This window comes from Rhinatrema bivittatum, chromosome 15 (genome assembly GCF_901001135.1).
Source record: "Rhinatrema bivittatum chromosome 15, aRhiBiv1.1, whole genome shotgun sequence".
NCBI lineage: Eukaryota > Metazoa > Chordata > Amphibia > Gymnophiona > Rhinatrematidae > Rhinatrema > Rhinatrema bivittatum.
Genome location: NC_042629.1, coordinates 79,902,592 through 79,928,620, shown reverse-complemented (window position 1 = coordinate 79,928,620; position 26,029 = coordinate 79,902,592). Strand labels below are relative to the sequence as shown.

The 26,029-nt window shown below is 43.2% G+C and overlaps 1 protein-coding gene across 8 annotated transcripts in view; it reads left to right on the top strand.

The window, feature by feature from the left end:
* The window catches only part of MTOR (mechanistic target of rapamycin kinase), a 284,248-nt gene extending 259,398 nt beyond the window's left edge, over positions 1-24,850 (top strand). For 5 of the 8 annotated variants that reach the window (XM_029578927.1, XM_029578922.1, XM_029578924.1 and 2 more), the window contains 8 exons: positions 4,038-4,110; positions 11,849-11,923; positions 12,317-12,452; positions 14,327-14,392; positions 18,929-19,009; positions 19,258-19,338; positions 22,946-23,051; positions 23,968-24,850. In XM_029578927.1, the coding sequence (XP_029434787.1) occupies positions 4,038-4,110; positions 11,849-11,923; positions 12,317-12,452; positions 14,327-14,392; positions 18,929-19,009; positions 19,258-19,338; positions 22,946-23,051; positions 23,968-23,983 (634 nt within the window). In that variant the 3' untranslated portion in view covers positions 23,984-24,850. The remainder of the gene's footprint in view (positions 1-4,037; positions 4,111-11,848; positions 11,924-12,316; positions 12,453-14,326; positions 14,393-18,928; positions 19,010-19,257; positions 19,339-22,945; positions 23,052-23,967) is intronic. The other 3 variants (XM_029578925.1, XM_029578926.1, XM_029578923.1) reach the window with 2 other exon arrangements.
* The last annotated feature ends 1,179 nt before the right edge of the window (positions 24,851-26,029 follow it).

Sequence of the window (26,029 nt, the reverse complement as noted above, 5' to 3'; positions counted from 1 at the left end):
CTCTGGAAGCCAGCAAGCTCTTCGCATGGGCGGAGTGTCACCTAGAACGCTTAGCTGCGTCCCATATTGCGGGGAAGGAGAACGTTCAGGTGGATTTCCTCAGTCACCAGCGGTTAGACCCCGGCAAGTGGGAGTTGTCAGACGCAGCGATGAACCTGATCATCCGCAGGTGGGGTCCCCCTCACTTGGATCTGATGGTCACCATGAGCAATGCGAAAGCTCCTCGGTTCTTCAGCCGCAAACGGAAACATTGTGCGGAAGGGGTAGATGCCCTGGTCCTTCCTGACCCACGACGCTCTACTGTACGTGTTCCCTCCTTGGCCATTAGTGGACAAAGTGCTCCGAAGAATCGAGCTTCATCGCGGTCCCGTCATTCAAGTGGCTCCAGAATGGCCACTCAGACCATGGTTTGCGGACCTCGTGAATCTCGCCACGGACAGTCCTCTCCACCTCGGTCATCTTCCCCATCTTCTTCGACAGGGTCCCGTATTTTTCGATCAGGCGGATCGCTTCTGTCTAGCGGCCTGGCTTTTGAATGGCGTAAATTGAGAAGAAGGGATATTAAGAAGAAGTTATATCCACTCTGTTGCGGGCCAGGAAGCCAACTACCTCGCTTGCTTATGTCCGAGTATGGAAGGTTTTCAAAAGTGCATATGCCGCCTCGGGTGTATCGAATCGTAAGGCTCCGGTTTCCCAGGTCCTTTCCTTTCTCCAGAACAGTCTCTCCAAGGGCTTGTCTTTCAGTCAGTACAAGTCTCCGCTCTCGGTTCCCTCTTAGGTACCATTGACGGTTACTCAGTGGTGGCTCATCCAGATGTCGTCTGTTTTCTCAAGGGAGCCAAGCACTTGAATCCTCCGGTCCGGGTTACTTGTCCCTCGTGGAGTCTTAACTTGGTTCTCCAGGTTCTCTGCGAAGCTCCTTTTGAACCTTTAAGGAGGGCTACGCTTAAGGATTTGACTCTCAAAACCGTCTTTTTTGTTTCCTTTTTATCACCCAGAAGAGTTTCAGAGCTCCAAGCGTTGTCGTGCAGGGAACCTTTTCTATGTTTTTCTGATTCAGGGGTATCCCTTAAGACGGTACCCTCTTTTTTAGCAAAGGTCATGTCTTCCTTTCATGTCAACTAGTCCGTGGAACTTCTGGCTTTTTCTTCGTCAGAAGTAACAAATACATCTGGAGGTGATCTGCGACACCTCGATATAAAACGAGTTTTGCTATGTTACCTCCAGGTTACAAATGAGTTCCGGGTCTCTGACCACTTGTTTGTTCTGTGGAGTGGTCCAAATAAAGGTAATAAGGCTTCCAAGGCTACTATCTCGCGTTGGTTAAAGGAAGCCATTGCGTCGGCTTACATCTGTAAGGGTCGGACAGTGCCGGAAGGTTTAAAAGCTCATTCCTTACGGTCTCAGGCTACTTCTTTGGTGGAGAGTCAATCGGTCTCTCCGCAGGAAATATGTAGGGCAGCTACTTGGATGTCCCTGCATACCTTTGCTCGTCATTACCGCCTTGATGTGCAGGCTCCAGTTTTTGGCTCCTTCGGGTGGCAGGTTCTTCAAGCGGGACTATCTTGGTCCCTCCCCCCTGTTTAGGGAAGCTTTGGTACATTCCACGGTCTGGACTGCTCCGGGTACGTTCAAGGAAAGGAAAATTGGTTCTTACCTGCTAATTTTCGTTCCTGTAGTACTAGGATCAGTCCAGACACCCTCCCGTACTAGATCTGTTACGTCCACTCGAAGGTTCTATTTTCTCTACAGGTTTTTCAATTATCTGATTTTTTGGATTATTATTAGTCAAGGCACCGGAAGCATCTTACAGATGAAAATACAATATTTTAAGTAAGAGCGTTCTTGTTCATTCAGAATTCTTTCAGTTGTTCACTTGTTAAATTTACCAGTTTTTTCTTTATTGCTTGCTTGATCCTTGGGAAGTCATATCTGCTTTGAAAGTACTTTATAATGAAGGGTTACCTGTTAATTTTCGTTCCTGTAGTACAGGATCAGTCCAGACCGTGGGTTGAGCCTCCTATCCAGCAGATGGAGACAGACCAAAACTGAAAGGGTATCCTATATCAGGACAGAGCCTACCCTGCAGCCCTTCAGTATAACCATTGTCAAAGCAGAAAACAACAAAACGTGAATAGGATCAAGCAAGTAGCCAAAAAGCTCAATTGAGCAACTCAATAACCTTGTAAGGACATTCCCGTGGGAGCAGCAACTTATGCATGAGGTGAAAGAGAAAAGTGCTTGCCGGAGCCCTGTGTCCCACCAGGACCGGGTCCATATCCTTGGGTAAAGAGGCCGTAAGCGTGTCCGCAGGGGGCCCCTCCAGCCCCAGCTCCTGAAGGACAAAAGGGATGAGGGGCTCCAACTCCTCCCTTTGAAACATTCGGAGGACCCTGGGATCATCCCCCTCCAGGGGCGGGAGTGCGCTCGCCAAATCCGTAGTGGGATCCGGAAGAACTGGGGGCACCGGGGGATCAGGAATAGGGGCTACCCCCGGGACCACCCACACCCTAACAGATCCCTGGGGCTCCGGGACAGGGAGAATGGGCAGCGGGGTTGGACATGGAATTTTCGACGGGAGGGGGCCTGGGGAAGGGTCCTCCTCCTCCTCCTGCAAGCTGGCCAAATAAGATTTATGCAGGAGGAGAACAAAATCCGAGGAAAAACGGGTCCTGGATTTGCCGGGGGGGGGGGGGCAGGATGGAGGGGGAGGGGAGGGAGGGTCAGGGACCTCATCCTGGGACAGCTCGGGCTCAAATAGGGGGGAAACTCCTGGAAATTCTGCTCCCCAGCCCCTGGCAGCTCCGAATCGGGAACTGCCGAAATCCCCAAGATGGCCGCGGTTTCCCGACCCGGGAACGGCCTAGCCATGCGTGGGAGATTTCGTCCCCGAGGTAAATTTGCTTGCCCTGCCAAGGAGGGGCCTTCCTCACCCGGCAGACAGAGCAGAGCCCCTCGCGTGACAGGCGCGACTAGGGCTCCCCACAAGCTAAGCAGGTGCTTGGTTGCAGCATCCCCACCAAAGAGGAGCTGCGAGCTGAAGAAAAAAAAACAGCTGACAACTAAAAATAACCCCCTGAATGCTCTGCAGTCACGGACTTAGGCTATGCCCTGCACAAGGGGCAAAGCCCCCCTAAGTCTGGCAAGAGCCAGGAGACTGAACCGTCTCCTGTAAAAAAAAAAAAAAAAAAAAAGAGAGGAAATAAAATCACAGTCTGAATTTTTTTTTTTTTTTTGTAATTGGAAAAATCCTAAAACAATCCCGAAGGAAATTACTACTTGCTTGATCCCAAAAGGAAGAAAAGGAAAGGCTGACTAGCCCAAATCAGGAAACCGCAGGGTGAGCTGATGCACCTGCTGGAGACGGACAAATACCGAAGGGTTACAGGATAGGCTCTGTCATGATATATTTATTTATTTATTTAACAGCTTTTCTATAGCGACATTAGTAGACACATCATATCGGTTTACATCAACAAAAAGATGGAAATTACATTTAACAGGTGCGGGGCAGGGGGTAGCAAGGAGGAGCGAGTGGCATCAGGGGTGCTGTAATAAAGAAGGCTATAAGGAGATGCCTGAAGGAAAGAGAAAAGAGAAGAAAGGCGAAACCAGTGAAAATAACAAGAAGTAACGTCAAGATAACATATTTTACAAAATATACAATTATACAAATTACTTGATTGAGGGAGATATTGTGCGAGTTAAGCATGTCTATGAGTACTGGGAATAGATATAGGATACCCTTTCAGTTTTGGTCTGTCTCCATCTGCTGGACAGGAGGCTCAACCCACAGTCTGGACTGATCCGGGTATGTACAGGGAACAGAATAAGTCCCAGCATGCAATGGGGTGAAACCAGGACTGTATCAACCTGTCCTGAAAATCTGGAGCCAGTTGGCAACCCTATAGTGAAAGTATGAGTCTGTTTGCAGTAAAGCTCTGCTGCCCCAGCTCTTTATTTGAAGGGGTTGGGGTGGTAAAGATAAGATATATACTTTACTGATTCGCTGCCTTGTGGCATCTCTTTCTCTGAAGACATCCATCCAACCTGATGCTGGACAGACTGAGTGGGAAGATTCTTCATATTGACTTTGGTGACTGTTTTGAGGTAATCTGCTATATACAACTTGACTTTTTTTTTTGTTTATACTGTTTCTACAGTTCAGACTAGCTGAAAGTATGAAGAAGGAACGTACAGCAAGTTAATGATATACATACAAATAAAATTTGTTTTCTGTTGATAAACAAAATGAATTAGCCATGCTGTCTTGGGTGCGGTGGCACGTAGTCGGAACCTTCTCAGAATAGCAGAGCTTTGATGCTCTGCCCATGCACAGCTGATCTCAGTTGCGTTTTTTCCGCCCCACTGAACGGACGTAAATCTTCTCACCTCAGGTGATTGAAATCTAATTGTTTCACACAGCACTTATCAGTGCTCAACAATGTAAAAAACAAAAACAGGCTTTAAATACTGCTCCTGTGAACACATGTCTGCACCAGCTGGGCACAACAATTTGAGACTGTAGCCGCATGACTCCCTGGGCTCGGCCTCAAAGGCCTGAAGAAACTGCCAGACCTCAAGAGAAGGAGGCCAGATCTTCACGATCAGGAAGCTATGCGCCTTTCCCACGGCACTCCGTACAGTCTTCACCAGGACCAAAGGCTTACTGTAGGGAGTAACAAAAATGAGCCATCTCAGAGGGTCACAAAACAACAATGGCCTCCAAGCCATTGGACAAACATTCCAAACCAGTTAAAGCCAAGCCCCAAAAAGTAAGGGCAGTGCTTCGGTGATAGAGGCAAAACCACAGTCGAGATCTGCATCGTCAAAGCCAGCCAAAAAGACATGAGTCAGATGGATGCCCCAAGCAGTTGGTGCATCAGTGCACCAGCATGACATACCACATGACCTTCGATGCACTGAGCACTACCGCCCAAATCACGTGACCCAGGTCCATTGCGACTGAAGCACACAACTCCATGCGACACAGGTCCATTGCAAACAAAGCAAGTTATGAAGCTACATGATTCAAGACCGCCGCAGATGATGCAATTAGGACTTCCAAAGTAAACCAAGGAGAAGTCAAGCTCAGTGCCCAGGGGCCTCAGCCATGACCTCTCAGTCCCAGGAGTGTCATTGGATTAGGGAACCCTCGACACCCTGGTAATCGCCAAGAAAGCGACCGCAGACGGATTTAGAGATCTCTGCAGCTATGGAGCCTGTTCTCCAAACTTATACACCAGTACCATGGTCGTCCCCAACGAGATCGCCATCTTTTATCTCCTCAGGATCATCGCAGAATGAGTTACAAGTCTATTCCGACTTGTCAATGGTTTCGAGGCGGAAACACAAGGAATTCCAGCTTCAGGAGACTCTGTTCTTTAGGGACAAGACGGCATTTGAGGATCCTAGGCACTGTAGGTCTCTACATTCCCCCGGCCTCAGACATACACTTAGCAGCCATCCCCCCACCAAGACCTCATTAACAATTCTACTTTTCATCTTCAACACACACAGAACTGACAAAGAAGCGTACTCCAGTTTCTCCCACACTAAAGTCAGCTGAAGTAATGGAGCAGTTATCAGGGATTTTTCTCCTCCTTATAGCCAGATGTCAGCCCGCCAAGAATGCAATTCCCCATCCCGGACCGGAGATAAGAGGAGACACGCCAAGCCACTTGCCACCCAGGGTAGATAACCCGATGAGCCCTATATCACTAGAGGGCTCCCCATGCCTAAGGAGAAACCAGATAGGCCAACCTCCCCCCTTCCTTCCATTCTCCTCTGTTGTCACCAGCCTCATCAAGAGGCTTCCCATCAGACAAACCCCCAGAACATACTCTCCCCCAGAAGATCTTACATATTCTAAATTTGTTGAGAAAATGGAATAAAAGTAGAAATTCGAAAGATCCCAGATCCCTGGAAAGAGGTGTTCGGAATACTAAAGATCTTGGACATTCCTTCAGAACCAACAGCCCTGGCATCTCATGCAGTTCTAGATTTGGTACTACTGAAGTCTTGGGTGTCCCCACAATCTAATCTGCCTGTGGCTAGAAAATTGGACTTAAAATTTTGTCTCAAAAAGTCTCAGTGCTACGGTCCAGTTCCATTACCTCACAAATCCATTGTAGTAGAATCGGCCATGAAGAGAGTGAAGAAATCAAGGTTTCACGTGAACTCTCCTCTAGGTAGAGACAACAAAATCTTGGACAATTTTAGCAAAAAGATTTTTCAGAGCTCGATGCTAACATTGCATATACAGCAGCATCAGTTTTATATGGTGCAGTACATTTATGAGTGCTTGCAGCAAGTAAAGCCCTTTGTATGCTCTGAATCTGGCAAGCAAATATCAACTCAGCTACTAGAAGAAGGGATTCAGCATCTTCTCCGTTCTGTTTAGGAAGATCTGAAACAAGTTTGCGAACCTCCACAGCTTCTATAGCAGCCCATCGTACAGCCTGGTTACAAGCAAGAGCAATCAGAGGACATACACGAGAAGATGTCAGATCTGCCATGCCTAGGGAATAACCTGTTCAGAGACAAGCTTTGTGAAACAGCACAAATTAAAGAGCAAAATGTAGCGGTGTAGTCACTCACACTGCAGATAGACCAACCCATTGCTTTCAAGCAGCTTTTCTCGCAATACAAAAAAAACATATTACCATCGAAAGCAATATACCCAGTATTAGGGTTCCAGTCTACTAATAGCCCTGCCTGTAGTCTCCACAAGAGTCACAAAGAGGTAGTCAGTGGGACTGTAGACCACAAAAGACACAACAACACACAAACCAGAAAAACCAACAGGGTTTTTGAAACAGTCCAAGCCACAGCCACCCAGTCCGGTTGGGGGCAGAGTCACCATTCATTATTCAGCGTGGTCCCAGATAATATCTGACCGCTGGATGCTGAATCCAATTCGACAGGGGTATCACTTAAAATTCAGTATTCCCCCGAATCTGCCCTGACCAGCCCCGCCAGTAAGGCATCCTGACCAAATTCCTCTCTTAAGGCAAGAAGGAGAGAGCCTGTTAGTGCAAAGAGCCATCCAACAGATCCCACCTTCCTATATCCACAAGAGATTCTATTTCCAATATTTCCTCATTCCCAAACGCACAGGGGATCTTCGACCAATATTGGATCTCCGTCCCCTCAACAAATCGCTCAAATGGAAAAGTTCAAGATGACAACTCTGCAATGTGTCCTACCCTTCAAACAACTGAATGATTGGGTGTGTTCATTCAATCTGAAAGATGCATATGCGCATATCCCGATCCACCTTTCCTACTGGTGGTGACCTTTGTTTCCAAATAGAGAACATGCATTATCAATACAAAGTACTCCTTTTTGGATGCTCATCTGCCCAGAGAGTCTTCACAAAACATTTGGCAGTGGCTGAGGCTGAGGCTCTTCATTGCAAATGATTACTAATCTTCCCATATCTTGACAATTGGCTAATAGTACCCTCCAATCCGTCAGATCTTCAGCAAGATCTACTTAACCCAATTCAATGCCTGGAAGAGTTGGGTTTCCTAATCAATTACAAGAAGTCAGTCCTCCAACCAACCAGGATACAGTTCATAGGTATGAGGATAGACTCCATACGAGAGAGGGCGTATCTACCAAGAGACAGGGCACAGCACCTACGACTCCTAGCTTTGCATCTGAGAAGCAAAACCAGGACAACAATGCATAAACTCCTTGTCCTGCTAGGTCATATGGCAGTGGCCATTCATGTGTTATCTCTAACCCATCTGCACATGCAGAGATTGCAGTGGGGCTTGAAATAACAATGGTCTCAGATGTCCCAGACACTTTCCACCAAAGTTACTATCATGAAATCAATGAAAAGAGACATAACCTGGTGGCTAAAACTAAAGGTACTAATGGAGGGAGCACCCCTAAGACCACCTCCTCATCAACTGAGTTTTACCACAGACACCTTCACCACAGGTTGAGGAGCTCATCTACTTCAATTCCAGACAGAAGGTCACTGGACAGCTCTAGAATTAATTTATCAGATCAACCCCCTAGAACTCAGGGCGATTCGCAACACCTTAGAAGTATTCGAGCACTTCCTAAAGGGGAATAGAGTCATGGTCCACACAGACAATCAGGTGGCCATTTTTTACATAAAAAGCAAGAAAATGCAGGGAAGCAACTCTGATATGGGAGTGGGCAGCCCAATGGGCCATCTGGTTGCAGGCAACGTTCTTGCCAGGAATAACATAGAAACATAGAAATGACGGCAGAAGAAGACCAACCGGTCCATCCAGTCTGCCCAGCAAGCTTCACACATTTGTTCTCATACTTAACTGTTTCTCTTGGCTCTTAGTAACCTTATGTTCTAATTCCCTTTTCACCCCCACCATTAATGTAGAGAGCAGTGCTGGAGCTGCTTCCAAGTGAAATATTAAGTTTGATTAGTTGGGTAAGCGGCAGCATAGCTCTCTGCCATGAAGCAGAGGGCAATGCTGGAAATGTGTGAAGTATCAGTTTTTCTTTTCCCCTGTCATTGAAGCAAGGAGTCATGCCGGACATGCACCGAAAGTGAAGAATGCCTTGAAAGTCACATTAACTATCATCAAATATTGAAAAGCCTAATAATTGGTAATACCTATAAGCCCATGAACCCATCCCTGTTTTTTTTTTCTTTTTTTCTTTTCTTTTTTTAATTGGAGATGGATGCCCTTCATCCTTCTACTCTGTGAAGGTGGACACCTACCACCGGCCACTGGCATCCCGCTCCGTTAATGCCTCTGTGGCTACTGCCGCTCCATGCAGTGTTTTACTACCTGCTCTTTATATGCGTCCTCTAGAACTGATGGATCCCATCCCTGGGTTTTTTTATTATTTATTTAATTGGGAGATGACAGCCCTCCATCCTTCCGCTCCGTGAAGGTGGACACCTACCACTGGCCACTGGCATCCCGCTCCGTGAATGCCTCTGTGGCTACTGCCGCTCTGTGCAGTATTTTACTACCTGCTCTTTATATGGACACCTACCACTGGCCACTGGCATCCCGCTCCGTGAATGCCTCTGTGGCTACTGCCGCTCCGTGCAGTATTTTACTACCTGCTCTTATATGTGTCCTCTAGACCTGATGGATCCCATCCCTGTTTTGTTTTTTTTTTTTATTTAATTGGGAGATGACAGCCCTACATCCTTCCGCTCCATGAAGGTGGACACCTACCACTGGCCACTGGCATCCCGCTCCGTGAATGCCTCTGTGGCTACTGCCGCTCCGTGCAGTATTTTACTACCTGCTCTTTATATGCGTCCTCTGGACCTGATGGATCCACAATATTTATCCCATGCCCCTTTGAAGTGCTTCACAGTTTTGGACTTCACCACTTCCTCCGGAAGGGCATTCCAGGCATCCACCACTCTCTCCGTGAAGAAATTCTTCCTGACATTGGTTCTTAGTCTTCCTCCTTGGAGCCTCAGCTCGTGACCTCTGGTTCTGCTGATTTTTTTCTGTTGGAAAAGGTTTGTCATTGTCTTTGGATCGTTAAAGTTTTTCAAGTATCTGAAAGTTTGAATCATAACGAACCTCAAGCAAATAAACTCAGCAAAGTGTTCCATCTGCATGAATGGGCTCTAGATCAGTCTGTAGCCGATGACATATTCACAGAATGGGGGAAACCCTGCATAGATCTATTTCAACTCAATTAAATATATTTCACAGATTTTGTTCTCTTCTTCTAAATCCAAGAAGGGTGTCACAGGATGCTTTCCTTCTCTCATGGTCAACGGGTCTCCTCTATGCCTTTCCACCAATTCCACTCCTAACAGGAATGGTGCAAAAGAGTATTCAGGATCGAGCGGAAATGATTCTCATAGCATCAGCGTGGCCAAGACAGCCGTGGTATGTATATATTATACAACTCTCAATTCATCCACCGAGGCTCCTAAGGAATCAACCGAGCCTTCTGACTCAGGATAATGGGACCTTCTTCCATCCTCTCCTCTCCTCACTCCTCCTCATAGCTTGGATGTTGAGCACCAAGTCTTAGCACTATGCCTCCCACAACAGTTTCAGGGGGTTCTAATGTCTTCAAGGAAACCTTCCATGTGCTGCAACTACTCCTTCAAATGGAAACTTTACATGCGGTGGTGTCAGTCGCAGTCAACTGACCCGTTCAAATGCTCTCCAGAAGTCCTACTTAACTACCTGTACCACCTCTCCCAGACAGGCCTTCAAACTTCATCAGTAAGAGCTCATTTATGCTCTGTTGTAGCCTATCATAACCGGGTACATGGTCTATCTATCTCAACACATCCACCTATATCTGGCTTCATGAAGGGCCTTCTCCACATGTATCTGCTGGTTCGGAAACTGCCAATACTTTGGGACATTTCACGAGAGCTGTTAGTACTAAGTTAGAGTCCTTTTGATCCTACGGCAACAGCACCCTTGAAATACCTTACATGGAAAGTTCTATTCCTAGTAGCAGTTACATCGGCAAGAAGAATCAGTGAACTGCAAGCCCTAGTTCACTTTTCACCTTACCTGCAATTTTTCCAAGACAAAGTGCTATTATGCCCGCATCCAAAATTCTTGCTGAAGATATTATCTGCCTTTCATCTAAACGAATCAATCTCCCTAACAACGTACTTTCCAAAACCACATAACTATGAGACAGAAAAAACTTTGCACACTTTGGATTGTAAACGGGCCCTGGCTTATTATAAAGGAAGGACACAGAACCACAGAAAAACCCAATGGCTGTTTGTCTCCTATAATCCTAACAACCTTGGAACTGCAGTCTACAAAAGAACTCTAGCTTACTGGATAATGGAGTGCATTTGTCACTTACAATTCAGCTTCCATACCTTTCTCTGGGTCAGTCAAGGCACATCAGATACGAGTGGCAGCCTCCTCCTTAGCGCACCTTAAAAACGTGCCCATAACGAATATCTACAAAACCGTAACATGATCTTCATACAACACCTATACATCTCACTACTGTCTGGACAGACTTTCCGAGTCAGACAATGCAGTGGGTAGAGCAGTATTAACCGCTGAAAGATCTCTAGAGACTGCCACCTAGATGGATGGGTTGCAAAAAAAAAATTGATTATAACATAAAGAGTAATATGAATAAAGTTATGAAGATATAAAGGGAGCAACAAACTTCCTCCTCGGAAGGCAGCATCCCTCAACTTGGGACCCCAAGACAGCATGGCTAATTCACTCGGCTTACTGATGGAAAAAAATTGTTTGCTTACCGTAAACAGTGTTTTCTATAGATGATAGAGTGATTTAGCCATGCATACCCACCCACCTCCCTGGCAGCCTCTAAGCAACTTATCTGGACACATTTCATAATCTTTGATAGCAACTGAGAACTATCTACTGAGATAATCATGCAGGAACAACCGCGCATGGGCAAAGCGTCAAAGCTTTGCTACTCTGAAAAGGCTCCAAATGCACGCCATCAGATGACGTCACACCCAAGACAGCAAGGCTAATTCACTCTGCTATCTACCATAAGAACATAAGAAATTGCCATGCTGGGACAGATCAAGGGTCCATCAAGCCCAGCATCCTGTTTCCAACAGAGGCCAAAAACCAGGCCACAAGAATCTGGCAATTACCCAAACACTAAGACGATCCCATGCCACTGATAAGTATAATTGATTAATAGCCATTAATGGACTTCTCCTCCAAGAACTTATCCAAACCTTTTTTGAACCCAGCTACACTAACTGCATTAACTACCTTCTCTGGCAACAAATTCCAGAGCTTTATTGTGCGCTGAGTGAAAAAGAATTTTCTCCATTTTCAGTAAACAAACTTGTTTTCCATGCCTCCTCATTATGGGTTTTCTGGTTACATTTTAGGTTGCCATGACAAGAGAGAAATTCCCTGAAAAAATTCCATTTCGACTGACAAGAATGTTGACAAATGCTATGGAGGTAATTGTGAATCATCCAGTATTACATAGTAACAATCTCTCCTGTAAAACCCTTGCCCTCATGTGCTGCAGAACTCAAACTATGCAAATCTTTTTCTATGAGTATCTGGAAACAAATTTCCCAAGTGAATCTTGTAAGGAGGTAAGCCTACCTCCCTCTAATCCATTTATTTTTCATGATGCCATGCATGCATCAGGTTAACAGAGCCTAAAATTGATCCTGGGCCCATCTATTTCTCAGTCTGTGATTTTTCAACTCTTGTTTATGTATTTGGATACTTTGTTGTTGAGTGGCACCAACTACCAGAGAAGCCCTGCAGCATGGAGTTTTTAAACTTGAGTCCACAGGGAACAGGAGCACATCTTTTGATCTAGTTCTTCTTGGCTTCTGAAGGTAACTGGCCTAGATGGTAACTACAGGATTACATGTCACACTGTGATGGAAGTGCTTCGAGAACACAGAGACAGTGTGATGGCTGTTCTGGAGGCTTTTGTGTATGATCCTCTGCTAAACTGGAGACTGATGGACAGTAAGTACCAGAAGAAAAGCATCTAAACATGGGATTGGAACTTGAGGAGAAGGAAAGTTGAATTAAGATTACATAGTAGTATGTCAAACTGATGAATCCACTGGCTCAGACAGAATGCATTGAGGTCCTCTTTCCCAGAATTTGTAACAGTTACGTACAGGAAATGGGTTTTGCATTTACCTAGTCCAATGTGTATAAGCAATTTATAAATCTTAATAAAACATAAACATAAAAAACAGCTAAAGCATAAAACCACCACCAAGTCAATGCCTTCATTGAACAAATGCATACAGTATTTTAGGTCTAGAGGATGTACCCCATTGCATGACGATTGTACCACACAAATTAAAACATAAGTAATATATACTGCAGACTCTTGATTTGAATGGTGGTCTGAATGGAGGAGAGTGCTATGTCAGCTTCATGATGTACAAATTGTATTAGAATCAAGATTATCCCCATAAGGCTGAAGACAGACTTAGATTTCCATTGTGATCTTCAGTTCAATACTTGCCATACGATAAAAGCTCACATCGAGCAGATGCTATCTGCCATTGTAAGGCTGGGCATAGCAGCCACTGCTAGCACTGTGAATAAGATCTGTTTTACACTGTCTTAGAGTTATGAAGTTTTTGGTCAATATTGAGCAAGCCAGATTGCAGAAAAGTTTAACCAGAAAAGTGTTTCATTGAAAGATCTGTTAAACTTACACAGGGAATCTTTTAGCAGTGAATTTACTGGCGTAAATTGATGATGCTATGTCCCTGCCCTGTCTCTCTTCATCCTTCTAAATTTAGCCCGGCTGAGAACGGTAGGAAGTACTAACAAGATAAACCATTCTAAGTTGACAGTTTGATGTTTTCACATAGTGCTCCATGTTTCTAGGCTAGATTTAGTTACGGGATAGTTGGTATATTTATGAAAGGCTTCCTTTATGTAACCTTTCAGGTTCTGTCATTGATGACAAAACATGGATTTCCTAGCGTGTAGCAGATGGACTCAGGACCAATGGGTATAGCGTGCTCCTGATAGCAGTTGGAGACGGATCAGATTTCAATCTGACATCAGTCCTAGTACATATACCCCGCAGGACGCCATGCTCTTCAGTATTTTCCGTCTCCATAGCAGCTCGAGACCCTATACACGCTTGCACAGCGTTTGATTTTAATTTCTTTGGTTAGAATACTCTAAGAAGAAAACTTACCTCTACAGACGAGCCCCGCTCTCCTGCGGTGATACCTACAGGTCCCTCCCCCAGTCGAGATTCATGAGGTGATTTCCGCGATCTCGAAGAGAATACTGATAATTTTGTTTTCCTTAGTGTAAACAGATGGACTCAGCATCCCGCCCACAGCTGCCGACAATTCCCCGAGAGCAAGACAAACACGGGTAAGCCAAGCTTCCCTCTAATTAGGACACCCATACCTACTGGGTGTTGGCATTTCTCGGTTGAGTGCACTGGCAGTCTCCAGCTATAACCACATCAACCAGTTCAAGTTAATCAAGTTATTCAGTCACACATATATCCACAGTTGCTTTTCGAGGAGAATACTGAAGAGCTGCACTTCCTGCAGGGGTATATGTACTAGGACTGACATCAGATTGAAATCCGATCCGTCTCCAACTGCTAGCACGAGTACACTATACCCATTGGTCCTGAGTCCATCTGTCTACACTAAGGAAAACGAAATTATCAGGTAAGTAATTTCTCCATTATTCTCAGGTTCTATACTTTAGAAATGTCACAATATTGAGCATCCTGATGTCTTGCTACCAGTACATGACTGACTGCAGCGTTTCAATAGAGTGGGCATGGGCAATCTTTAGAAGCACAGCGTTCAAAATTTAAAAAATATTCAACACATTCTTTACAGCAAACACAAAAGGGAATAAGCGTTCTCGAACACGAACAGACTCCTATTCAGCTGGCCAGTCAGTGGGTAAGTTTTTCTGAAAACTTTATTTCACTAGACATGCCCTTGGCTCTGCCTGATGCTTTGTGGCAATTTGGCAATGCTTCTGCTCCTTTGATTGACTGGGGATGTTGCAAAGGCAGCATTCACAACCCCTGGGGAAGTGAGTCTGAGCTGTCGCAATAGTAATACCTAGTGGCTAAAAGTAGAGTGCATGCATATCGAGATCTGTGGCTCCTGTCAAATGGGATAGTACTGTGCCGGATGAGTTGGGGAGGCAGGATTATACAATAGGGGAGGCTCCTGGCACTTGAGCTCATCTCCAGTTCTGAATGAGCTGCAAGCCCAGAGAAGCAGAAAGGGGGAGAAAAAAACATACATACCTTCCTTGGAGAGAATGGTTTCTGCATTGTAATAAAGTGGACAAGAAAATCCAGAGACGAGACAATTCTGGGCAAGGCCACATGGCTGGGAACCTTTATTTGTGAGCCTGACAGCAGTTTGTTCCAAAGAATTCACTTTTTTTGTTTAAAAAAAAATACTCTCCCCCAATATATATGCATATTGGTCTTTTTCTGAACATGGGCAGGGCAATTCTCATGAAGCCACTTACCTGTGTAAAATTTTAATTTATTTCTTAGTGTGACAAGCATAGCAGGGTTTAAATGTTTGGACAAGTGCCTGGAGCATTAATAGTCAAACGGAGAAAGCTACCACTTATCTCTGGGAGTGAGCAACAAGAACAAGATCTACAGTTTGGGTTCTGCCAGTACCAGTGAACCAAACTGACCACTGTTGGAGACAGAATGCAGGGTTCGATGGAGTTTGGTCTGACCCAGCATGGTACTTCTAATATACTACATCAATGCAGTTTTACAAAGCAAACAAAGTATAAATTACATAAATGGACAATACACATACTTAATAATAAACATCAATTTTCAGCATAGATGACAAATTAAATCAAATTAAAAATACAATCCAGCAGAGGACAATTGCCTACCCATCATATGGCTAAAATACATGCATTTTTTTTTGCCATGGACAGAGGCATTCCCAAGAGCAGGTTAAGTCAGGAAAGGCACACCACATGCATTTTCACATTTTCAAAACTACACAGTATCTTCCACAAAGGAAAAGCAAGTTTTTCTCAGAGACCACTGTCAAGAGAAAGCATGTTTGTATCCATGGTCTTTGCATGAAAGCACAGTTTTAAAAATTACCTATGAAATATATTTCCCCAGTTTCTCAGACCACTCAAACTTGGCATAAAAATGGCTTCTTTTTTATAATTTTGCTTAAACAAAAAGGAAAAATGACTACTTACCTGATTATTGAGGGCAGGTCAATCCCCACCAGTGGGTTATGCACTTCTGCCAACAGATGGAGACTGAGCAAAAGCTGATGTCATGGCCAAATAGTCCTGCCTCGACATCAGCCCGCCAGTATTCTCTGGAAAAGCCAAACTGTGGACAAATTGATTATACTTGAACATTATCATTAAGAATCAACCACTCATGCTTCCAACCCAATGGGAACCCTGAGCTCAGACAAAAGAAGTAACATATGGACTAAATTAAGGGACTAGAAAAGCCACTTACCAGTCTTCATTGAAGAGCAGGAATCCCTGAAAAGGCTAACCATAATTTCAGCATCTGCAGCCTAGGGCGGGTCTGGGATTGACCTGCCCTCTTTAGAGGAAAGGAAAGTATCAGGTAAGTAATAATTTCTCCTTCCTCTGCATTCTGGCAGGTCATTCCCCACCAGTGGGATGTACCAAAGCTAACACGTTGTCCTCCCTAGCCTGATCATCCAAGTGGTAATGCTTGGAAAAGGTATGCAAAGGTAACTGCTGCCTCTTGTCAGGTGACAAAAAACAAAGTTCCACCCACAATATTGTCTGAGCCCTCGTGGAATGCAGTCTAATCTGTTTCAGCAAGGCCACATAGGCAGCCGTAATGACTTCCTTAACCCGAAGGACTACCATTGCCCGCATCGCCAGTGCCCCCATGGAGCACAAACAGACGATCAGACTTCTGAACAGATTTAGTCACCTCCAGATACCACATTAAATGACGCATGATGTTCAAGGAATGCAAAAGACGGTACTCGTTTTCATCTCTGTCCATGTCCAAGGTGGGCAGGAAAATGGACTGATTCAAATGAAACTCCGAAACCACTTTTGGAAAAAAAGAGGGCACAATCCAAATTTATACCGCTCCTGGGGGTCATACACAGAAAAGGCTCCCGGCAAGAAAGAACCTGCAGTTCAGAGACCTGACGTGCCGAACAGATTGCTACCAGAAAAATGGTTTTCAAGGTTAAGCAGTTGCAAGGAAAGAGCATGCTGCAGTCAAAAGGTCTGATCTGCCAAGAACTCCTGGAGCAAATTAAGGTCCCTCAGAAGTACTGGAAGCCGAAAAGGGCGAAGATGCTTAACTCCCTTCAAGAAATGGGACACGTTGGGATAGGAAGACAAAATCCTTCCATTGACTCTCCCCCTATAACAAATAAGGTAAAACATTAAGCTTTTAAGCCTTGGATAAAAAGTGCTCGTCGCTCTTGGATATTGGCTGTAAACAAGGCTAGGCAGGAGGAGACCTCCAATCATGCTAAACATATGATCTCTAGATTCAATCAGTCGGATATCCATAACAGAGGGACTTTCAACGAGGTTTTTAGATGAAGAACGAAGAGGGCGAGAAGGAAGGTAACCAGAAATTGACAAGGCAATACATGACGAAGCTTGTCCATGAATGGCTTTGAAAACCAAAGTTAGTACCTTACATCTTACCTGCTATGCGATAGGAAGCCAGTATAGCCCAGCCAAAGTAAGGGCAAAGTAGGAGTAGAACTGGTTACAAGATGAGCTGTGGAATTTTATACTAATAGTAAGGGACACAGGGAGGAAGATAGAAGGCCAAGAAGAAGCACATTGCAATAGTCGAGACGAAAGCACCAGGGATTGTGTTACTAGCTAGAAATTGTGAGTACAAAGAACACGTTTCAAGGAGCATAAAAGATGCAACTTGAAATAGGAAGAGCGAACAAGGATGCTAATGTGGGCCTTCAGTGAAAGTGAGGGGTCTACCACTACGGGGACATGCTGAGAGACTGATATCAGAAGACCATCAAAACTGAAGTTCAAAGAGGCATCCGCTGTAGGTGTTCGAGAAAAGAAAATAATTTGGGTTTTCTTGGCATTCCCAGAATTTCTTGGCATTCCCAGAATTTCTTGGCATTCCCAGAATTACTGCTGTTTATTTATTTACAACATTTATAGTTTGCCAATCCACAAATCTTGGCAGATCACAACAACTTGTGGGTTCACAGAATATGGATCTTCTGATACCTTCCAATCTTGATGTTTCCCAATTATTGGAAACATCAGATTCAGATTTAACAGAGCCTTACATTTACATTTGCCCTTTTAACCCATATCAATAGTTGGCTTACAGCCAATAAACTCACTTGGGAATGCCAAGAAAACCCAAATTATTTTCTTTTCTCGAACACCTACAGCGGATGCCTCTTTGAACTTCAGTTTTGATGGTCTTCTGATATCAGTCTCTCAGCATGTCCCCGTAGTGGTAGACCCCTCACTTTCACTGAAGGCCCACATTAGCATCCTTGTTCGCTCTTCCTATTTCAAGTTGCATCTTTTATGCTCCTTGAAACGTGTTCTTTGTACTCACAATTTCTAGCTAGTAACACAATCCCTGGTGCTTTCTTCTCGACTATTGCAATGTGCTTCTTCTTGGCCTTCTATCTTCCTCCCTGTGTCCCTTACTATTAGTATAAAATTCCACAGCTCATCTTGTAACCAGTTCTACTCCTACTTTGCCCTTACTTTGGCTGGGCTATACTGGCTTCCTATCGCATAGCAGGTAAGATGTAAGGTACTAACTTTGGTTTTCAAAGCCATTCATGGACAAGCTTCGTCATGTATTGCCTTGTCAATTTCTGGTTACCTTCCTTCTCGCCCTCTTCGTTCTTCATCTAAAAACCTCGTTGAAAGTCCCTCTGTTATGGATATCCGACTGATTGAATCTAGAGATCATATGTTTAGCATGATTGGCTCTGCATTATGAAACAACTTTTTCAATGAGATTAGGGCTGAACATGACTTGCTCCACTTTCGTAAAACTCTCAAGACTTACTTGTTCACCTGCACCTTCACTATCTGACCCAGCCTGGAGTTAGAGGCAGTGTCTCTCTCATTTCTGTTTGTTGAGGTGTGAGACAATTTATTGATCCTATAAACTTAAATATTTGTATAATGCATGTTTGCTCATTTTATTATGTTTTGTATGTTTACATTTCATTGTGATCTGCCAAGATTTGTGGATTGGCAAACTATAAATGTTGTAAATAAATAAACAGCAGTAATTCTAGAGCAAATACAAAATTGGTGCTGGATGAAAGAGGTATGTGGAAAAAACAGTATCATGCATCTCCTGTTCTGTGGTATTATACTGAGTTTGCCTGCGTCTCAACATATTTGTGTATGTCTCTGCTTTCTTCCTATATATGACTGTGCTGCTGTTTCTTCTTTCCCATTAGAAATTATGGACACAGTGGAGCTGGGTGAGACTTCCCACAAGAAGCCTGGAACCACAGTGCCTGAATCCATCCATTCATTCAGTAAGGGCCTCACCTGTCAACTTCACTTTATTCTATTGTTGGTATCATTGAGCTTTAAGTGTGGGGAAACTTGCAGGCAGCATGAAGGGAAGAAGGTCCATGACCTGGAGAAAGAATCACATACTACAGGAAATTAACCAATGTTTGTGGGTTGGCATAATCAAACCCAAAATAGTCACTCACACTTGACTCTTTCCTGCCAATGTCTGCTATCTTATTCTAAACATTTTCATTCCTCTTTTTTGTAGTTGGGGATGGTTTAGTACAACCAGAAGCTCTAAATAAGAAGGCTATTCAGATTATTAATAGGGTTCGAGATAAACTCACAGGTGAGTATAGAACCTTGGCCACATTGCGCTCTTCCAATCTTACAAGTCAGATTTCTCAGCACATGTTCTATCCAATGACTGAGTAAACGTGCACAAGTCAGAGCCTTTCTGTTTAATGATCCACAATGTGAGGGTCAAAATAAATGTAGAAAAATGGTGTGAGAAGTAGTAAATTTTATAAAAGCATATTTAATGAGATTGGATTTGGTGCCTGTATTCAAGGCTGGTATAGTTTCTCTATGGGTTGATGTACATCGCTTAATACATTGTTAGGTGATTAAGAAATTTTGATAAAAGGTAAAGATGAGACAAAGCCCTTTTGAGTGTTAATCCCAGTAATTTATTTTAGGTAATTAATTTGACAGTTAAAATTCACAATTTCATTCTAGTTTTTATTGAGATGTAAAGATTTTGAAAGTTTCTCCAATTATTATAAATCAAAGTAATTGGAGGAAATGCTGTACTAATGATGATCATCCCCCCCCCCCCCCCCAATCTCACCCACATACTTATGTGGAAGGATGAAGTTAGTACAAAGAACAGACTCTGAGGAGAGGTTCTTAAGGCATTATGTTCACAATGAAAATTATGAATGTTTTAATCTAAGAAGTGTAGGAATATAGTTCTCTAAACATTCAATGATTGAGAAATTAGTACCCAAAATGAAGGGTATTGATGTACAGTTAGTGGGAGTGGTAAAGGTTTTAGGTATTGCTTGATAGTGCTTTATCAATGTCAAATCATATTTCCCACTTAATTAAAGCAAATTTGCTTACCATAAATGGTGTTTTCCCTAGATAGCAGACTGAATTAGCTAGTACATATAGATGACAAGCACCGAACAGACTCGTCTCTCCAAGCTAGTAGAGCTTTGCGTTCTAAAGAGCATGTGCAGGAGTTCCTGCATGGGTGATGGTCATGAGTCTCCTCAGTTTATGCCAGAGCTAATCTAGTTATGGTCAACTCTCCAGAAAGGCGGGTGGGTACACCATAGCTAATTCATCCTGCTATGCACAAAAAACATCTTTTACGGTAAGCAAATTTGCTTTTCCCGTTGATAAGCAGGCTGAATTAGCCATTTGTAAGCAACTTGGCCCACACCATGGAAAGTGGACCACAGCGAGACCAGATTTTGCAAAACTGCTTATTCAAAATGCACTGTCAGTCTTTGAGAGGTTATAAAGACAAAAGTGGAATGTAAAGGTATGAATGGAAGACCAAGTCGGAGCTTTGTAGATATCCTCAATAAGTACTTCTCATTTGATGAGCCTTTACAGAGTTTGTGACTTGCAGTTCTGCTAAGGTGTAGCAGTAGTGAACGTATTCAACCAGCCACTTAGATAAAGTATGCTTGGCGACTGCTACTCCTAAAGGGAATGTTTCTTGTAATGCGCTAAGGCCTCTTTGCAGTCTATAGGGCTCCTTTGCCTTTGTACTTGTGGGTCTTAGGAAAGAAGGTTGGTAATATGATGGATTGATTGATATGGAAAGCCAAGATGACCTTTGGGAGAAACTTCTGGTAAGTATGAAGAACAACCCTGTTGTGGAAGAACTGCTTGTAGGGAAGATAGAGGACGAGAGCATGTAGTTTGCAGACTCTTCTAGCTGAAGTCACCATGATACATAACACCATCTTCCATGTCAAGTACTTTACAGAAGCTAACATTCAGGTCCCATAGAACAAGTGACTTTTATACCAGAGGTTTGACATACCTTAGACTTAATGAAATGAGAGGTCAGTGGGCGAATAAAAATCAGTTTGTTGTCTACTTGAGTATAGTAAGCTGATGTAGCGTTGAGATGCACTCGTACTGAAGAGGTGGCGAGACCCAAGTCAGAAAAGTGGAGCAAATATTTCAGCAGATGCTTAGCATTGCAAGAAAATGGGTCCAAAGTGGGTTGTTGTGGGGTTTTTTTTTTTGGGGGGGGGGGGGTTACAGCATTTGGAGTGTCTGTTCTAGTTGAAGGCATAGTTTCTTCTAGTTGGAGAAATCTAGATGACACTAGTATGTCCACGAAAGTGGAGGTCATCGAACACTGAGGGTTCAACATCCAAGCTGTGAGGTTGAGGACTAAAGGTTGGGATGGTACAATGTTCTGTCTTCCTGAGTTAACACAGGGTCTGTTCCCAGGTGTATGGAAGGACTTCTGGAAAGTTATATGAGATATACATACCAGATCTGTCCAAGCCACACCAAGGATATAAGGATCGGAGCGCAATCCTGAAGAACCTTCTGCACTGTCCTGGAGATAAGCAGTAGCAGTAGAAAAGCATATATGAGGTTTTGACCCCAGTTGTGGAGCAAAGCATCTTGAGCTAGTCTGATCGCTTGACAGAATTGAGTAAAATTGATTTAGGTCTGTGTTCTATTGTGATGCGAAGAGTCCACTGACAGTAGACCCTATAACCTGAAGAAGTCATCGGCCACTCACTGGTGTAGAGATCACTTGTGTAGTTGAACCACTTTGCTGAATCTTCTGCGAGTGTGTTGGAGATGCCCGGCAGATAGATGGCCTGTAGAACAGCTCGATGTCTTTCTGCCCAATTTCAGATCTTTACGGCTTCCTGGCAGAGGCCATGATCCAGTTCCTCCTTGCATGTTGACATAAAACATTGCAACCTGGTTGTCTGTTTGAATCAGGATGCTCTTCACTTGAAGATGTGAAAAGGTTGATAAGAGAGTATCTTATTGCTCTCAACTCTAGAAGATTGATTTAATAGCGGCTCTCTTGACAAGATGCCTAATGTTTGAAGGGTTCTAGTGTGCGCTCTCCACCATTTGGTGGAGGCATCTGTTGCCAGAACTATTTGATAGGGAAGTAAGTGAAGAGGGGCTCCGTCCTTGAAAACTCATGGGTGTAGCCACCACCATAACTCCAGTTGTAGTTGCTGTGATTTGCACTTGAGATGCTAGTGATTAAGTTAACTGATTCCACTGGATAGGTAGACCCCATTGAAGATAGCAGATGTGATGACTGAAAAATGGAATGGCATAATATTGAAAATGTTTTCATTTTTGCCCAGCAGTTTTCTCCTGCACCTTAGGACATCCAGCTCAATCAGAACCAGGACTGAGATCTGGTGTCATGAATCTTCATTCACAGCTACCTTAGGAATTTTCCCCTTATTTTACATCCCCTCCCAAAAAATTTTAGTTCAGTTACTGCAGTGATAGTTTTCAGCCAGGGGACATGCACCAGGGCTCATTCAGGACCCTACAATCATGAGCCCTAAATCTGGCTATTAAGTATCACTGTGGTATGATAGCTGGGCTCCTTCCCCTCTCGCTTGTGAACACTGCTCCCGCAGCCTCCCCCCACAGTCTCAGTCGACGCAAGGAGGAGAAGACCTGAACCAGAAATCTGGCAGTGCATAGTACTGTCCTTGAGTAACCAGACTGGCCCTGTGTTGAAAATGTAAAAAATAAAATTACAACAGAAAAATATTTCATGTGGCCCTTGAGATCATGTTTAAGTGTTGTAGTAGCGGGAGTAGCTAGAAAGTACAAACAGCACTTCACTACAGTTTTTATGCCTTACCAGTAACGTCTAGACTGGTTAAAAATGCTGTGTCCTAGTAGGTTTTTTTGGTTTTTAACTTTGAAAGGTCGAGATTTCTCCCATGACGAAACTTTGGATGTTCCTACACAAGTGGAGCTGTTAATTAAGCAAGCAACGTCCCATGAGAACCTGTGTCAGTGTTATATTGGGTGGTGAGTATATCCTTTAACACATAACATGCGCTATTTCAGGTGTAGCACTAAAGTTTTCCTAATCCCAGAAATAAGCCCTACTCCTATAGCTCCAAATTACTGCAATTTCTATATGACACACAAAAATGTATCCCCAAAATGCCTCCTTTTAGTCTAATGAATTGTCCAGTACCTTCAGTATCGTACTGATGTCTTGATCAGACAATATGAACATAACTGGGTCAGAGCAAAGGTCAGTGTAACCCAGTATCCTGTCTCCAGGAGTAGCAAAGTTTCTATGAAATAGGGCATGTTAGCATTGTCTACTAACTGTAATATCCTTCCAGGTTGTAAACTCACTAAAACCAGGACTATGTTCATGACAAGTCACAAGCAATCATCCATAAATGTTTCACTCATTTTTTTTTATTATTGTTTCCAGTATTCTATGGCAGTGAATTGCATACTAATTTAACACAGTAACATATAATATTTGCAGATGAGCATTTGGCCCAGCTAATCTGCCCAATTGCCCCTGCCTACACTACAGTGGCTAAGGCTAGTTTCAGCAGTACCTTCCTCCTTTCTCAAGGATTTTTCCTAGCATTATTTTTCCTAGCATTTTTCCTAGCATTATTAGTGTTACCACAGTTGCTTGGACTGCTCCATTTCCTTTCTTTTCCTGTATGTGTTTCTGTTACAGTCAATGAAAGGCTAAGTAACATAAGCCTGCTACTAAAATCTTCTCAATTACTGTCCCTGACTCAAGCATTCAGTCACCTTCCAGTCTGGGCTCCATTGCCAGGGGTGCATGCACTGGAATTGACTAACACTATTACTTGGCCTACTTGTATGTTTAATTTGTCAGAACGAACAGCTCTACTTACAGTAGATCTGTAAACTTTTTCAGTAATCCAGTATGTTTCTTCCTATTTAGGTGTCCTTTCTGGTAATTCTGAGTATTTGGAAGCTCCTAGAGATCTTCAGGATTTTAAACTGCACCTAAACCATCTCTACAGACCAAATATGGATGAAAAATAGATTTGAAAGATGTTTTTTCACTGTAAACATAGGAAAGGAGATGAGAGCCACAAGTTCACACTAAAAGACTGAAACCCCAATGTATGTGACCTCCAAAGAGTTCCAAATGAACTGAAAAGAATGAAATATTAATTATTTTTTATTTATTTACCTAAGTCAGAGTCTGCAGATCATAAGAGCTTACTATCTGCACTGCATTTATATCTGAGGAAGTGAGACCTAGGTTAGAGTCAGATTTGGAATACAAGAAGGATGAGGCTTGGGTTATTCTTCTGAATGAATCTTCAGTACCTCCCCAATCTACGTACACAATGAGAATCAATGGATGAGAAGAAAGTTTGTATGGTTACTTGTCACAACAGCCTCTCCTGCATTACAATACAGCCTCAAAAACACACCTGAAGGCCAGGGAACAGTTGTAATTCCTGAATGGATGGACATGCAACATCACACATGAGAGAGAAGGGGCTTCTTAAAGAGCAATGAGGAGAATAATTGGATTACCACTGCAAGAATGTTTATTTGCTCTGATTAGAGGTACAGTAAATCATTAAGCTTTTAAGCCTTGGATAAAAAGTGCTGGTTCCTCTTGGATATTGGCTGTAAACAAGGCTAGGCAGGAGGAGAGATTCAATAAATTATGATGGATAATTTATTCATAAAGGAAATACTAAAAATAAATACATGATGTAAGATAGAACATTTGACCATGTTTAGCTGTCATATTCCCTAAGATTTTTTTGCCAATAAATTTCATGAAATGAAACTAGTTTTAAATGGTTTATATACTTGATTTTTACCTAACTAGTATTAAACAGATGTTCAAGAAACATTACCAAAGTGGTGCACTTCCCCTCAGCATTGGCAATCCCTCAGTGATGATGGCTCCCATTGGCCTGGGTCTGGCTGCACCAGTAATGACACTAATGCTCTCCTCATGGATTTGTGAAACAGGGCAGCCTCTTCCCCTTCCCCTGGGCACAGTGCAGACTGAGGCTGCTGACCTTTGCATTCTGTGAGAGACTTCAGCTTTCACAGTCAGGGCCGGTGCAAGGGTATTGGGCACCCTAGGCAAACCTTACAGTCTGGCGCCCCCTCCCCATACACAATTTTAAATTATGCATTTATAACATATTTTACATGAAAAATGACATTCTGAGGTAAAATAATATACAAGTTGTTGTGATAATTTCATGCACTGTTGTGATGCCAACCAGAAAACTTTTGCATCTTGGAATTCATACGGCATCATATCTATTGTGATATATTTCAGCATGGTCCTCCTGCATCAACACAGTACTATCTGCCAACACTCAAAGAATAACAACCCCACCTATGAAACAGAATACCATAAATATTACACCAGAATCTAAAATATCAATACACCTCCTATCAGGAAAACAGAACAGGCCAAGCTACTACAGATCCCTACAGAGAAACCACTTGCTAACAGAATGCTTCATCTCAGTCTGCGTGCAGAACACAAACCCTCACCAAATACAGAATAAAGCCACATAAAGTATAAATAGAAATGTGCAGACAAAAACTGAACTGTAAAACACATCACGCCAGACTCTATATACAGTGTAACAATGGAAAAACAAAAATTTCACCATTCCTCTGAAACAAATCAATAAAATAAAGAGATATAAATCATTAATCATAATGATAAAATCATACTAATAAAATAATTTCAAAACAGCTGATGAATAGAATATCCAGTAATTAAAGATGCATGCAAATTTTGAAAGCTTTACCAAACACCAATAAAATATTTCAAACAGCAGACACATCACATACTACCCAATAATTAAAATGGTAGCCAATCAAGAAAAATGAACTTAAAAAGCCACCTTTACTTACCCTCTCCAGCAGTTCTCCTACTCCTTTCCTTTGCAGGCCATATCAGAAGCAGCAGTAGCTGCTGAAGCTGTCCTCACAGACCTCTTCCTTAGGGA